Source organism: Apis cerana, linkage group LG1 (assembly GCF_029169275.1).
Source record: "Apis cerana isolate GH-2021 linkage group LG1, AcerK_1.0, whole genome shotgun sequence".
Classification (NCBI taxonomy): domain Eukaryota; kingdom Metazoa; phylum Arthropoda; class Insecta; order Hymenoptera; family Apidae; genus Apis; species Apis cerana.
The window spans coordinates 21,229,321-21,241,633 of record NC_083852.1 but is presented as its reverse complement, the minus strand read 5'-3'; the positions used below and the strand labels follow the sequence as shown (position 1 = coordinate 21,241,633).

The 12,313-nt window shown below is 36.4% G+C and overlaps 3 protein-coding genes and 1 long non-coding RNA gene across 6 annotated transcripts in view; 2 read left to right on the top strand and 2 right to left on the bottom strand.

Moving 5' to 3' along the window:
• Positions 1-1,259: 1,259 nt before the first annotated feature.
• On the bottom strand, positions 1,260-5,957 carry LOC108002433 (RNA-binding protein 33-like). The gene is made up of 3 exons (XM_017064117.3): positions 5,740-5,957; positions 1,907-4,830; positions 1,260-1,662 (listed from the first exon to the last, which is right to left on the bottom strand). The coding sequence occupies exons 1-3, from the start codon at positions 5,755-5,757 to the stop codon at positions 1,497-1,499; spliced, it is 3,108 nt and encodes a 1,035-aa protein (XP_016919606.2). The 5' UTR covers positions 5,758-5,957; the 3' UTR covers positions 1,260-1,496.
• A 12-nt stretch (positions 5,958-5,969) lies between these two features.
• On the bottom strand, positions 5,970-8,908 carry LOC133665642 (uncharacterized). Its single transcript, XR_009828771.1, has 3 exons — positions 8,676-8,908; positions 6,320-7,416; positions 5,970-6,235 (listed from the first exon to the last, which is right to left on the bottom strand). It is a non-coding gene; the product is annotated as an uncharacterized LOC133665642 (long non-coding RNA).
• LOC108002431 (methyltransferase-like protein 25B) lies at positions 8,408-10,581 on the top strand. Its single transcript, XM_017064115.3, has 7 exons — positions 8,408-8,642; positions 8,815-8,924; positions 9,010-9,420; positions 9,485-9,787; positions 9,878-10,028; positions 10,094-10,203; positions 10,292-10,581. Exons 1-7 carry the CDS (start codon positions 8,523-8,525, stop codon positions 10,566-10,568), a joined length of 1,482 nt encoding a protein of 493 aa, XP_016919604.2. The 5' UTR covers positions 8,408-8,522; the 3' UTR covers positions 10,569-10,581.
• Positions 10,582-10,623: 42 nt separating this feature from the next.
• Positions 10,624-12,313, top strand: part of LOC108002432 (heterogeneous nuclear ribonucleoprotein L-like) — a 164,852-nt gene continuing 163,162 nt past the window's right edge. The window contains exon 1 of one of the 3 annotated variants that reach the window (XM_062070859.1): positions 10,624-11,318. In XM_062070859.1, the coding sequence (XP_061926843.1) occupies positions 11,256-11,318 (63 nt within the window). In that variant the 5' untranslated portion in view covers positions 10,624-11,255. Of the gene's footprint in view, positions 11,319-11,344; positions 12,122-12,313 lie in introns of those variants that run through there. The other 2 variants (XM_062070857.1, XM_062070858.1) reach the window with 2 other exon arrangements.

Below are 12,313 nucleotides of genomic sequence, written 5' to 3'. Positions count from 1 at the left end.
TCACTATAGCCTTTTAGCATTGACAAAATATGAGATAGATGTACATTTAATGATATTTTGTACCCTACGTTTTCAAATATCGATCATACAAAAAATGTTTTTTACGATTTAAAACAATAAATAAGAGATACAATATAAAAAAATTCAATCATAGAAATTAGTAAAATCAACTGATTTTAAAAATAATTTCTTTACATAATTGCTTTTCAATCTGATACATCTTTCTTTACGATATAAGAAAATGAATATATGTAAATATATATAAAATATTATATATGTAAATATGAAAAAAAAACAAAAATTGAATCAAATAGATTCTATTAAGATTTTTAATCAATAATTTTGGCAAATAAAATAATTTTATAAAACAAATTTAAATAAGAACAATAAAAGAAAAACAGAAATAAAATAAAAATTGTGTCATTAGCGCCATCTCTTAGTGTACCGATAAAACTCAAATGTAGATAAAGAGAAAAAATATTAAGAGAAAGATAAAAAGAAGTAAAAATTAGAGAATTAACGCAATCTTCAGAGTGCCGCAAATGAAACAATGAGAAGATAAAGAGAATAAATAATAAAAGAAGGATAGAAATAAAATTGGAATAAATCATTATCGCTATCTGTTGAGTATTTTTAGAAGATAATCTTCGATACTCAAAAGATGGCACTAATAGTTAATATTTACGCTATTTCTCATATTTTTCTTGATGTATATTCCTTATGTATATTTGATTTTAATGTGTACGATAATATTAATTAAATATTCTATTATTTTTCTTTTAAAATGATGTGTCGTAATGTTTTTGTGTAAAAAATATTACATTCACGTAAGTACATAATAATATATTTTTTATAAAAAATGTAATTATCATAAAAAAAAATGTATAATTAAAAATTAATTATTTTATTCAAAAATTTTAAAGTATTAAAATATATGTAACTTTACTTTGTAATTAAATTATCAAAAATTAATTTATTTTTTCATAAATAAATAATACTAATTCTAAAACTTAAAAAATGAAATTATCAATAAAAGATATTATTACTTATAGAAATTTACACAAATAATTGTTTTTATTTTATCAGAAGCAATAAATTTAAATTGCGCTTAAATTAATTTCCGAACGTCTAAATTAATAGAATTAATTGTAAATTAATTTGAATTAACAAATATTTGAATTAATTTGAATTAACATATATTTCTGATTAACAATATTTTGAAATTTTTAAAAATTCATGTTAGGTAAGATATCAAAGGATTTTCATGTAAAAAAAATATTGCGTTTATTTCATATAAAAAAGTATAAAATCAATATATACATAATAATACATTTAAAGTATCTACAAGGATATTTGTATTTTTATGTTCTTTACCTTTTATAAATTTCTTAAATTATACGAGATGACAGGACTTTTTATTTTCGGACTTGGCACGGTAAACCTTTTTTCTTTTCTTATTTATTAAGTAGATCTGATCTGTCGTATTATTCATTCACTTAATATGACGAAAAAGTTGAATCGGTGAGAGAATCGGTATTGTCTGAATTACTTTCGGCAGCATCTACAAACGCTGTGGACAGATCTCCAGCAAGTTTGCTCACAGTTTGCGAGACAACATCATACATGAAGATCTCTTTCTCACCTTGCTCCGCGTCTTTTGGCCTACAACATCATTAAACATTATTTGAAAATCGGAAGAAAGTGAAGCTCGGTGGTTTGGATAATTATTACCTGGAAAACGTTCACGGAAGTGGATCGAAAGGAACATTTATGAGAGATGGAAGAAAATATGGCTCGTTACAGAATAATTGCACGCATCATTTGAAACGATCGAAAGAGTTAATGAAGGTGAACGGAGTAAGTAAGCGTGATTAGTTATGGCATCGAATTCGCGTTTATCACTTACGTGGTTACCAATAGTACCACTGACTGTTTCTGCGGCTCCGTACGGCTCTCCTGTTCCAACCACTTCTTGTAATTCTCCGCAGTTGGTTTTTTCACCAGCTGCTTCAGAGTGTCACCGGCGAGAAACTTGACCGCTTGGACATCGCTCACCCTCCTACCTTGTCTCGATTCGATCTCCTTATCTTCTTGAAAGTTATAATCAACAGGTGCCAATACAACCACACTAGAGATCTTCCGACCATTAAGTTGCGGTACGTCTGGGATAGGGAAGGATGCACCACTCACTTTGAGCGGTAAATAACGATTATATTGAGATTCGTCTCTCGCTCCCACGGTTACGGGATTCAATCTGGTGGCATCATCGCGTATGTGCTGATCTGCCAGAGCCTGGCCTTGCTCCGTATTCGGATCGAAGCGTACTACTTTCATCTCCACTCCACCTGGCCGCAAGGTGGCCTGCTCGAACTTAGTCGAGCTGCCAGCAGTCGACTTGTTCGCCAAAACCGTTGAGGAAGTGGAAGTCGAGGAAGACGCGCTCTCTGCCGTTTTGGGTTTCTTGACGATCGACGGGACCGGTTCGCTGGCAGCTACCGCGGAACCGCCTCCGGCGCCGTAGAAATTCGCCAGGGCCTCTGGCGGTAGTTTCTCTATCGGTATGTCGCCGACCTTGTCGTAATCAAGTATTTGTATGTCGGCGTTACCCAAAATACCGGAACTGAGCAGCTGCTCTCTGATATCATCCGGCACCTCATCTGGTAAATTGGCAATATTTTCTTTAATTTTTGCCTCCTTCTTTGGAGACAGAGTTGTAGTTGTGGTTGGAGCCTCGGTGGTGGTCGTTGTTGTCGTCGTGGTAGTAGTCGTCGTACTCGAAACGTAAGATCTGATCGTCGAAATCGAGTTGAAATCCTCCAAAGGACTGACCGGGGTCGCGTAAATTTTTTGAGAAGAACTCGCGCTATTTCCGGAGAACGATGGTCGACTCCAGATCGAAGATCGTTGAGGAGACGCAGAGAATCGCTGTTGTTGTTGCTGTTGTTGTTGTTGTTGAAGACTTTGAGAGAAAAATCCTTGTTGCTGATTTTGAATGATTTGTTGTTTCGTATTCAAGTGTTGCTGTTGATCGGTTATAAATTCATTCGGTGGATTTCTTAAAATATCCGATGAACTCAATGGTTGAGCGGAAACGTATTGATTTTGTGAAGTTTCCGAGAACCCGGTTGGCTGTATTACAGGATTAGGTGGGAAAGGGCCGGGATGAATTGGATTTTCTCGAATTGCATAGTGTTGCTCGAGTTTCGGAACAGCTTTGAAAATTTCTCCTCCAGGTTTTTGAATTTGAGGCGAAATTGGTATTTGCGGTATATTCGGCGGTTGTGCTTGATTAAATTTTAATTGCGCGCGATATTGTTGTTCCTGCAATAATTTCTGCTCCTGTTCTTGTTTCCTTCTGCGTTGTTCATGCAATCTTTGCTGCTCCTGTAATCTCTGTTGCTCTTGTATCCTCTGTTGTTCATGGATCCTCTGCTGTTCTTGTATTCTCTGTTGCTCTTGTATTCTTTGTTGTTCCTGCAATCTCTGATGATCTTGCTGTCGCTGTTGCTCTTGTTGTCTTTGCTGATCCAAAAGCCTTTGCTGCTCTAAAAATCGTTGATGCTCCTGGAGCCTCTGTTGCTCGTGCTGTCTTTGATGCTCCCGTTGCTTTAGCAATTCCTGTTGACGACGCTGCTCGTGATACCTTTGTTTCTCTAATTCCTGCTGTTTGTACGGTGACAAAGGTACTTGTTGTTGAGGTTGTTGCTCTATGTTGAAAGAACTGCCTTGATTCGGTGGCAAAGGTTGATTCTGTAACTGTACATTTTGATGAGAAACCGATAGCGTGGGTGGGAATCCTGGTTGTTGCGGATGATTAATGTTGACGCGATGCGATGTGCCAAAATTATTGAATGGAGCTCGTTGTTGCACTTCCGGCAAACCTTGAATCGTTATAGGTAAACGCTGAGGCCTTTGCAACGGACTTCTCGCTTGCGGAGGAGAAAACGATGGCTGCTGTTGCTGCAAAAAATTTAGAGGTGGTGGCTGTGGAAGAGGTTGGTGGAGCGCCTGTTGCTGTGGAAAAGAATTCGCGATCCTCTGTTGCGGAAATGCTGGCGGTACTCGTTGATGGATCGGTTGAATCGGTTGAATCGGTTGATATGGACCGTGTTGTCTTTTAGGCGATCCTGGAGGAGTAGAAGTTGGCTTGGCCTGTTGTTGGGTGGGCGGAGCGTCCAAATCGCTACGCTTATTGTGATTATTCGGAGGCACTTGTTCCGTGCCAAAGGTGACGCGAATACCGCTAGAACCGGAGTGATATACTTCGCTGTCGGGTCGAATGATAGCTCGTAGAGTGGTAGAAGGTTCTGACGGTGTCGGTGTCACTGTGTGAACAGGTTCTTCCGGATAAGGCGCTGAGTTATCTGGTTTGATCTCTTCGTGATCCTCGACAGGTGTCAGGGCGGGTACAGGTGGATCGTAGACGACACGAGATTTATCCCCGTAGCCCTTCTTTTTCTCGTATTTCACATAGAACACTTGTATAGGCTCTTTCGTGGATCTTGGCGATGGCGGTGGAGGTGGAGGTACCGGTGTCGGCAGTGATTCGTTGGATTCCTTGATGATAATTTCGATGATTGGCTCCGGCTCGGTCGGGTAATAATTGAGTGGACCCTTTTCGTAAAAATCGTCGCTCTTAGAGCTCGCCAAAGGATTATAGAGCGGATCTCTTTGAGAATATTGAACGATTGGTTCCATTTGGACCGCATAAGGAGGCGGTCTGGCTCCTCTCCTTGGATAAAATGCAACCTGTTGTCTCTTACCGCGGTTTTTCGAGGACTCATCTTTGGCAAGGGTGGTAGCGATGAAGATCGCCACTACTATAACAATCTGGAAAGATGAATCTCTGTTGGAACATCGAAATAATACAAAATCAATAAAGTAATAAAGTATCTGTGTACAAAGAAGAAACGGATTTGTGGAAACATTGGTCGCGCGTGGATAACCGAGTGACCTGATTAATAAACGAGAAGAAACATCCTGCAAGACCTTAAGAGGCCAATCGATTGGTATTCTAGCGTCGCCGAATGGACAGTTACTGCTACCCTGATAAGCGATTCCCAGCCGCGATCGTGTTCCCGATATGGCGAGGCCAAGTTACAGCACGTATCGGATATAGGATGTTTCTCGAGTTTAAATTGTGCGAATAGAACAGAAATTCTTGTCGCTTGCTTCACATGGCTATGGAGAGAAAGAAGGAGAGAAAATTTAGGTTTTAGATTCACGACGTACGCGTTTCACCTCGAGAATTCGACTCTCCTAAAGCGGGGAACTTCTTAATATTCCTCGAACAAAAAGAAAACTCGTCTCGTTGTATACGTGGTTAAAATAAGATTCATTTACCTGGTTAAACGAAAAAAAAATCGAACGATTGATCTTATTATCATTAAGATAAAACTCGTTACACTTTTCAAATAATTTGAAATTCATAGAAAAAAAAATAAAAAATAAAAAATTGAGATACGTTACGAACTATTAACTGAACATACATAAATGCATTGCTAATCCAATGTAAGTACTTTCCCTTGCTAAGTAGCCAAAGGCGATACGCTGACTGATTACAAATGATAGAACGCGTCGAACGTATCCCGTAACTACAAAACGAGACATAGTTATTATGATGAAAGTACAAGCGGGCGCATTCTGTTAAATGCGCTATTAACGCGACACTCTCGGACGTGAGTTTCACCCATTCCCGGGAATATTCTCGAAGCGAGACATGATCTTTTATACAATTACCAGTTTAAAAACATGCATGGTGTCTGTATTCGAATCTATTATTCGTCCAACTCTTTTCAATATGATCGAGTCACACTTCACCGGATTCACGTGTTAACTTTGATCAAGAGCGGCTAACTCGCGATAGGCAGCATGTTAGCCGTAGGACCGGGCATGTACTGAACGATATTGAATGAAGCTTCGTACGAGAACTGAGGACATATTGGACCCAGAGGTCCGTTTCTCCCTACCTGATGCCACCACCACTGGACAGTTCAAGAAGCTCCTCTCTAATATCGAATACGGTGGGGCACCTTTCTCTGGCTCCGGTGGCTACATACACTCTGTGCGACTAGTGTAAGACAGCGTTTCAACCGTTTGCGTGCAAGGCATACAGACATGGTTCAAGACGAGAGGAAAAAAAAAGAAATAAAAAAAAAAAAGGTTCGAACACGCAGAGACGTCAGGGAAAGGGAAGCGGGCGAAGTGGTCTCCAACTTTCTTTAAATCCGTCTACCTATCGAAAGGAAAGGAAGATGATTATATTAAACGAGCGTCACTTTTCCGTCGACCTCCAAGGCCTATCGAAACCGAAACCTACCTTTCCTCTAGGAGAAGGCCGTGTCCGAGGCTGGCATGGTATTCACCGAATTATTTGGTGAAAGACTACTGCCTTGATATATGTGTACATGCGCACATGTACACGTTTACATACTCTTATTATTACTTTCGCTAAAAGTTTAAAGCAATTCCGAGCGATTTCTTACAAACAGATCATTTCCTGTGTCTGTGTAACGACCTTTCTTTCACGAGTTCGACGATAAGCGAGTTCTCCATCGCTTTTATCATATATATATAACGATTCTCTGATTCTTAGATCAACTAATTTTACTATTATTTCTTGCGTAATAATGATAGTTTATTATTATTATTTATATTTAAATTTTATTTAATTTTTCAATATTTTGACTTCAATTAGGAATAAATTAAAATGAATATATCTATTATTAAATTTAATTAAATCTATTTGACTGCTAGATATTTTTTTAATTTCTATATATCTTGTTTTAGATTAGCTACGATTACGTGTTTCTTCTTTTCTTAATAGAGACAATCAGAAATTTTCCAACAATTTTATACTGTGATGTGAAAACATCGCGTGCATTCTTTTCCGTAAATCATGTTCAGTTGCTGTGAAAGGTAGAAATCTAGAATGTTAGTTAAATAAGGATGACCTGGTAAAACCCTTAGTTGCAAAAGCTCTGATGATGTAAAGTTCTCATACTTGCGTAACGTGAATTCCAGATTGATCTATCTTACGATTTGTAAGATGGATTTGTTTGAAACAATTCCTCGTAGACTTTTTAATCCTTCTCAATATTCACTTTTGAACTTTAATATTTAACAATCATTCGACGGTTTGTCCAGTGAATTTTTTGAAATTAGGCGAGAAATACTGTCAGAGTACATTGACATTTAACGATTTCGATGGACCAGGTAACCACCGGGATAAGCATTTAGCAAATATCCACGCATCAACGGGATTCGACGTTTCGCTCGTCCTACTTGAAAACTTTCACTTATGTTGGCGTAAGAGGTCCAAACAACGACCAAGAGAATCGAACGAGATGAGCAAAGAATTGAATGGTCAGTGATTTCCAATTGTATAAAGATATATCTTTTATGGATGTTATTCACCTGGAAAAAAAAATTTGTACTTCTGAATTTTTATCGAGAAAGTAAAATGCTTTTTCTTTTTTTTTTATAAAATTTTTTATAAATTAGACGAGATCGTTCAAAGTTAATTATTTAACTTAAAATTATCAAAAACATATAAACAAAATAAAAAAACAGCTTTATTAGAGCATTTAGTAATAATTGCAACAGCAGGTTGTGAAACAACATTTAAGAAACGATTGCAGGAATCTTAGTTGCTCAGTTTCTCATGAAAGTCTAGGGATATAGAATAGCAGATGATACAGTTCTCCTTCTATGATCGTATACATATAATAGTTTGTGACTATATAGCTCTTGGAGAGCAGTGTGCTCATGAGCAATAACGTAACTGTTGAAGAGTGAAAGTGCCGTAAAGTGGGACATAGCAAGAAGAGCATCCGATCTTTTAATTAATAAATAAAGCAAACAAACAATTCTCATTTCCTTTATCTTTTGTATTGAAACGGCGGAAGATACTCGCTGTTTCATAAGATTTTGCGGATGACATATTAAAATTTTATATGACTTTGTGAGAAAATTGCTTTCGATTTGATCGTTTCCTGAGCTCGTTTGGTCGATATCTTGGTTAGAAATAAAAAACTAAATAAATTATCTTGGTCTTTTTGTGTCTGGTAAAGTTTTTCTTGTTATCGTTAACTTTCTTTTGAACAAAATTTGTTATATCGGCCATATTATTGGCATCTATGCATACCCTCATAACTACGTTATATAATTAGACAGCATATGCGGGATTAAACAAAAAGAAATAGTCAGCGTCATATCCACTGAACTTTCTATTTTCTTTGTGAAGAGTTAGTTTTTAAATTTTACATATATATATAGATAAAATATATATAAAATACACGTAATTCGATAATTTATAATTAATAAATAAATATTATGTTGATTATATATAATTATATATGTATATATAATACTTAATGATAATAAATTATTAATTGATCAATTATAGATAAAATTTGATATTGATAAATAAATAATATTGATTTAGAAAATGATATTTTTATAAGAAAATTAAAACCACGTGGAACGATCAGTTAAATTTACGCGGCTATTTCACTGCAATAATGGCTGCACCTACAGACATTCGGTGCACATGTAAAGTTTGTACCAGAATTCGTGTCACGATTGACCAAATATTTTGTGTTCTAGACCTATATGGTTGGTTATTAAATTCTTATATTGTGGTATGTAAATAATATTAAAAATAAATCTCATACCAGCATGTTGTATTCGAATACCATGTTGTATTTTTTTCTGATGTATAGTAATTCGATGTAGATGTGTATTGTCCATTGTAAAGTATATTGTTAAGTAGAAATTTTATTAAACTGTATAGACTGTCTTTTTTAAATACAGGATTTTTTTCAAGACAAATTATGGGACAAATTACCAGAAAGTTGGAGGTTTGCATTACAAGATACGCCTCCGCAAGAATTTGGAAAATGGTTATCGGGAGACATCTCGTGGTGAATATTGACACTATGTTGTTCGAACTTAACATGTATTCCATATAACATTATATATATATATAGTTTTTAAATTGTGTTACAGCACACGTGTATGGCCCTTAACATTGCTTGCACTTCGCCAAGTAGCAAATATTTTACAAGTAAATAGAGATAATGAAGATCCAAAAAGTATTATGGCTTGTGAATCTAATAAAACGAAAACCAATAATAATTATAATGATACTTTTACAATGAATAAAAATGATAATTTTGACAAGCTATATTTTCAAAATCATAAATTTAATAATTTATTTTCAAAACATATTAAAAAAAAAAAAAGATACGAGATACATGAAATAGCACAAGTATGCGCAGAATGTGCCTATGAAGCTAGTTGTAAATGTATTGTTGATATTGGATCTGGGATGGGTCATTTAGCTCGTATATTAGCTTTTCAATATGGATTGTATGTTACTTGTATTGAACAAGATTGTATATTGTTGCAACAAGCTAGGTATATAAATGATTATGATAGAGTAGTATATATAATTGATAATAATGATTTGATTTTGTTTCAGAAAATGGGATCAAGAATTGTTGATGTCTATAAGAAAGCATATACCTACTTTCTATCAAAAATGTCCTCAACATTTTACAGCTAAACTAGAACCTTCAAATTTAGTCGAATCAGAATTAGCTAGACAATTAAAAGAATTATTTAAGAATGAGTTTGATCTAAATGAAACAGAAACTGAATTTGGACTTATAGGACTTCATCCTTGTGGGGATTTAGCTCCTATATTATTAAAGCTTTACTCATCTAGAAAAGAAGCTAAATTTATTTGTATTGTAGGATGTTGTTACATGAAACTAACAATACAGTTCGTATATATTATATTTATCAGATATTATATCAGAATGGTTTTTATTAAAAATTATTATATTATATAACACATATAGTTAATTTTTAGATCAGAAATAAGCGGATTAAAAGGTTATCCACTTAGCAAGTACCTGTTGTGTAAAAATCATTCACTAACTTATACATCATTAGAAGTAGCTTGCCATGCTATCGAGAAATATTGTGACAAATTAAAGAATGGAAATTATGAAGATTTAATAGTTGAGTGAATTAATAAAAATACATATATTCGAATAAATATTATTAATTTGTTTGTTTGTTTTAGGTACATACTTATAGAGCAGCTTTAGAAACTATTTTAGTAAAAAAAAATGAAAAATTACGTCATAGCCAATTCAGAAATGTTAAAGTATTAAAAGGAATGTCATTTGAACAGTTAAGTGACTGACATTTGATAAATAAACGTCAAACGTTAAATAGCACGAAACGGAAAAATATATAAAAATATCTTATATTCTTTTAGATATTGCAATGCAGCTACTGCAAATTTTGATAGTTATTTGCAACCACAAGATTCTGATATTAATGATTCAGAAATTATTGGTTTCTTAAAACGATGGCAACAAGTTATAGTGTTTGGATCACTTCGAATGATGTTGGCGCCATTAGTGGAAACCATTGTTCTTTATGACAGATTTTTATTTCTGTCGGAAAAAAATTTGACTCCAACACTAAAACCAGTGTTCGATAGTAGACTGTCACCACGAAATTTAGTGTTAATGTCTAGGAAAAATAACTAATTAGTTTACAGTTTTTAATTATTTACCGATAAATCCTGTCCACCTCTTCCATCTTAAATCGATGTAAAGATTCTTACAATTGCACTTCCCGCGTCCATGAATCAAAGTCGTTCCAGATCACGATGTGCCTTTGATTGGACAATATCATTTAATCATTGTTGCCAATGAATAATATATTTTAGTTTTCTATTCTTCGATTTACAATCGTAACGATTTTTAAAAACTGTACTGAAAAACACTATTATGTTTTATAATTGTTCTTTTGACTCATTATTTAATGATAATTTTACCGTTCGAACGCATGACGCGATCAACGATAGGCGGACCAATCCGGAAGTGGGGCAAACGATAGAAGCGCATGCGCGCGGTTCCGCCTTAAAGATTCGTCAGTATTCGAATCGCGGCGTCGGTAGATAGCGCTGCGGTGGCCGGCTACTTCGTTAGAGGCAGAGACGTTCCTCTCCAGCAACATCGAGATCCAGTTTCCCTTAAGCCGCTCTCGCGCGTTTGTCTGTTCTCGTCGCGTTCGCGTCGTGTCCTACCGATTATTTTCTCCTTCCTCCCCCCTCCCCGCCCGCGCACGAGATCGTCGACACGGTAGAGAGCCGCGCGGTATACACACGGACGTGTCGTCGTAGCACCGAGTGTCCCGCTTTTAAAAGTAATTGCCCGGTGCCGAGCCCCAGGATGGCGTTCAACGGAGACGGACCACACTCCAAGAGGCAGCGACTCGAAGAATCTGGTCACAGGGTGAGTAGTTTATATATTAGATTTGGTTGAGGTATTTTTTCAATGAAACGTCGTTCAATTTCTTGTCAGACGATATTTCCGTTATTTAAACGTTCGTATACTCGTACGGTGAACGCGTGCGTTTCGGCGTGTCGCGTGAGATTTACAACCCGTGAGGCGGCCGCGAGCGGAGGGGGGAAAGTCGCCATTTATCCGGTCGCTTTTACCCATATCACCGCCACCGCGTCGAAACAATGGGCGATGCGCGCGCTCTCGAAGGAGATTGTCTCGTGTCGTGGTCGTGTCGTGTATAATACGAAACGCACGTTAGCCTGATACGTGGCTCGTGTTTCGGCAGCAACCTGTTATCTCGTACGTGTGCTCTTTATTCCGTTTTATACGATTCGGAATCATCGACGACGCCGTCGCCACCGTCGTGGAAAGGCTTGCCTGTTCTATCGTCGTTATTGGCGACGGCTGTGCGCGAGGATGCACGTTCAAAACAAACCCCCGTCGGTGAACCGGGGTCGATAATTTCCATCGCGTTATCAGCGCGAGACGAGGCGTTGTCGCGATGCTCTCTGTCTACGATTATCTTGAAGGGCAGTTTCATCTTTATATGGTGACCTATGAGATATTGAGAGAAACAAACCAGATAATAGCAACACTGTGCTCGGACGCGTTGTGGACTTAGAAGTCTTTGGCCGACGGCTCCTATGCGTTTACAAAACATTTGTTTGGAGCGACGTTTTCGTCCTGAAATCGATCCCTAGACATTTCGTTAACGTTATATTAACCGAATGTATCCGGCGAGGGTTTCGAAGGTACGAGAAAATACATTGATACTTATGTATCGGTGATTATTAGAAGTTATTCTTTTTTTTATTACAAAACATGTAATTAATTGTGTTTTTGTTTTTTAAAATATATAAAAGCGTCTGAAAATATTTCTCTATATTCCATTCAAAATATACAATATGCTTTTGTTAAATAATCTAGAAAATTCTAAGTGCTTT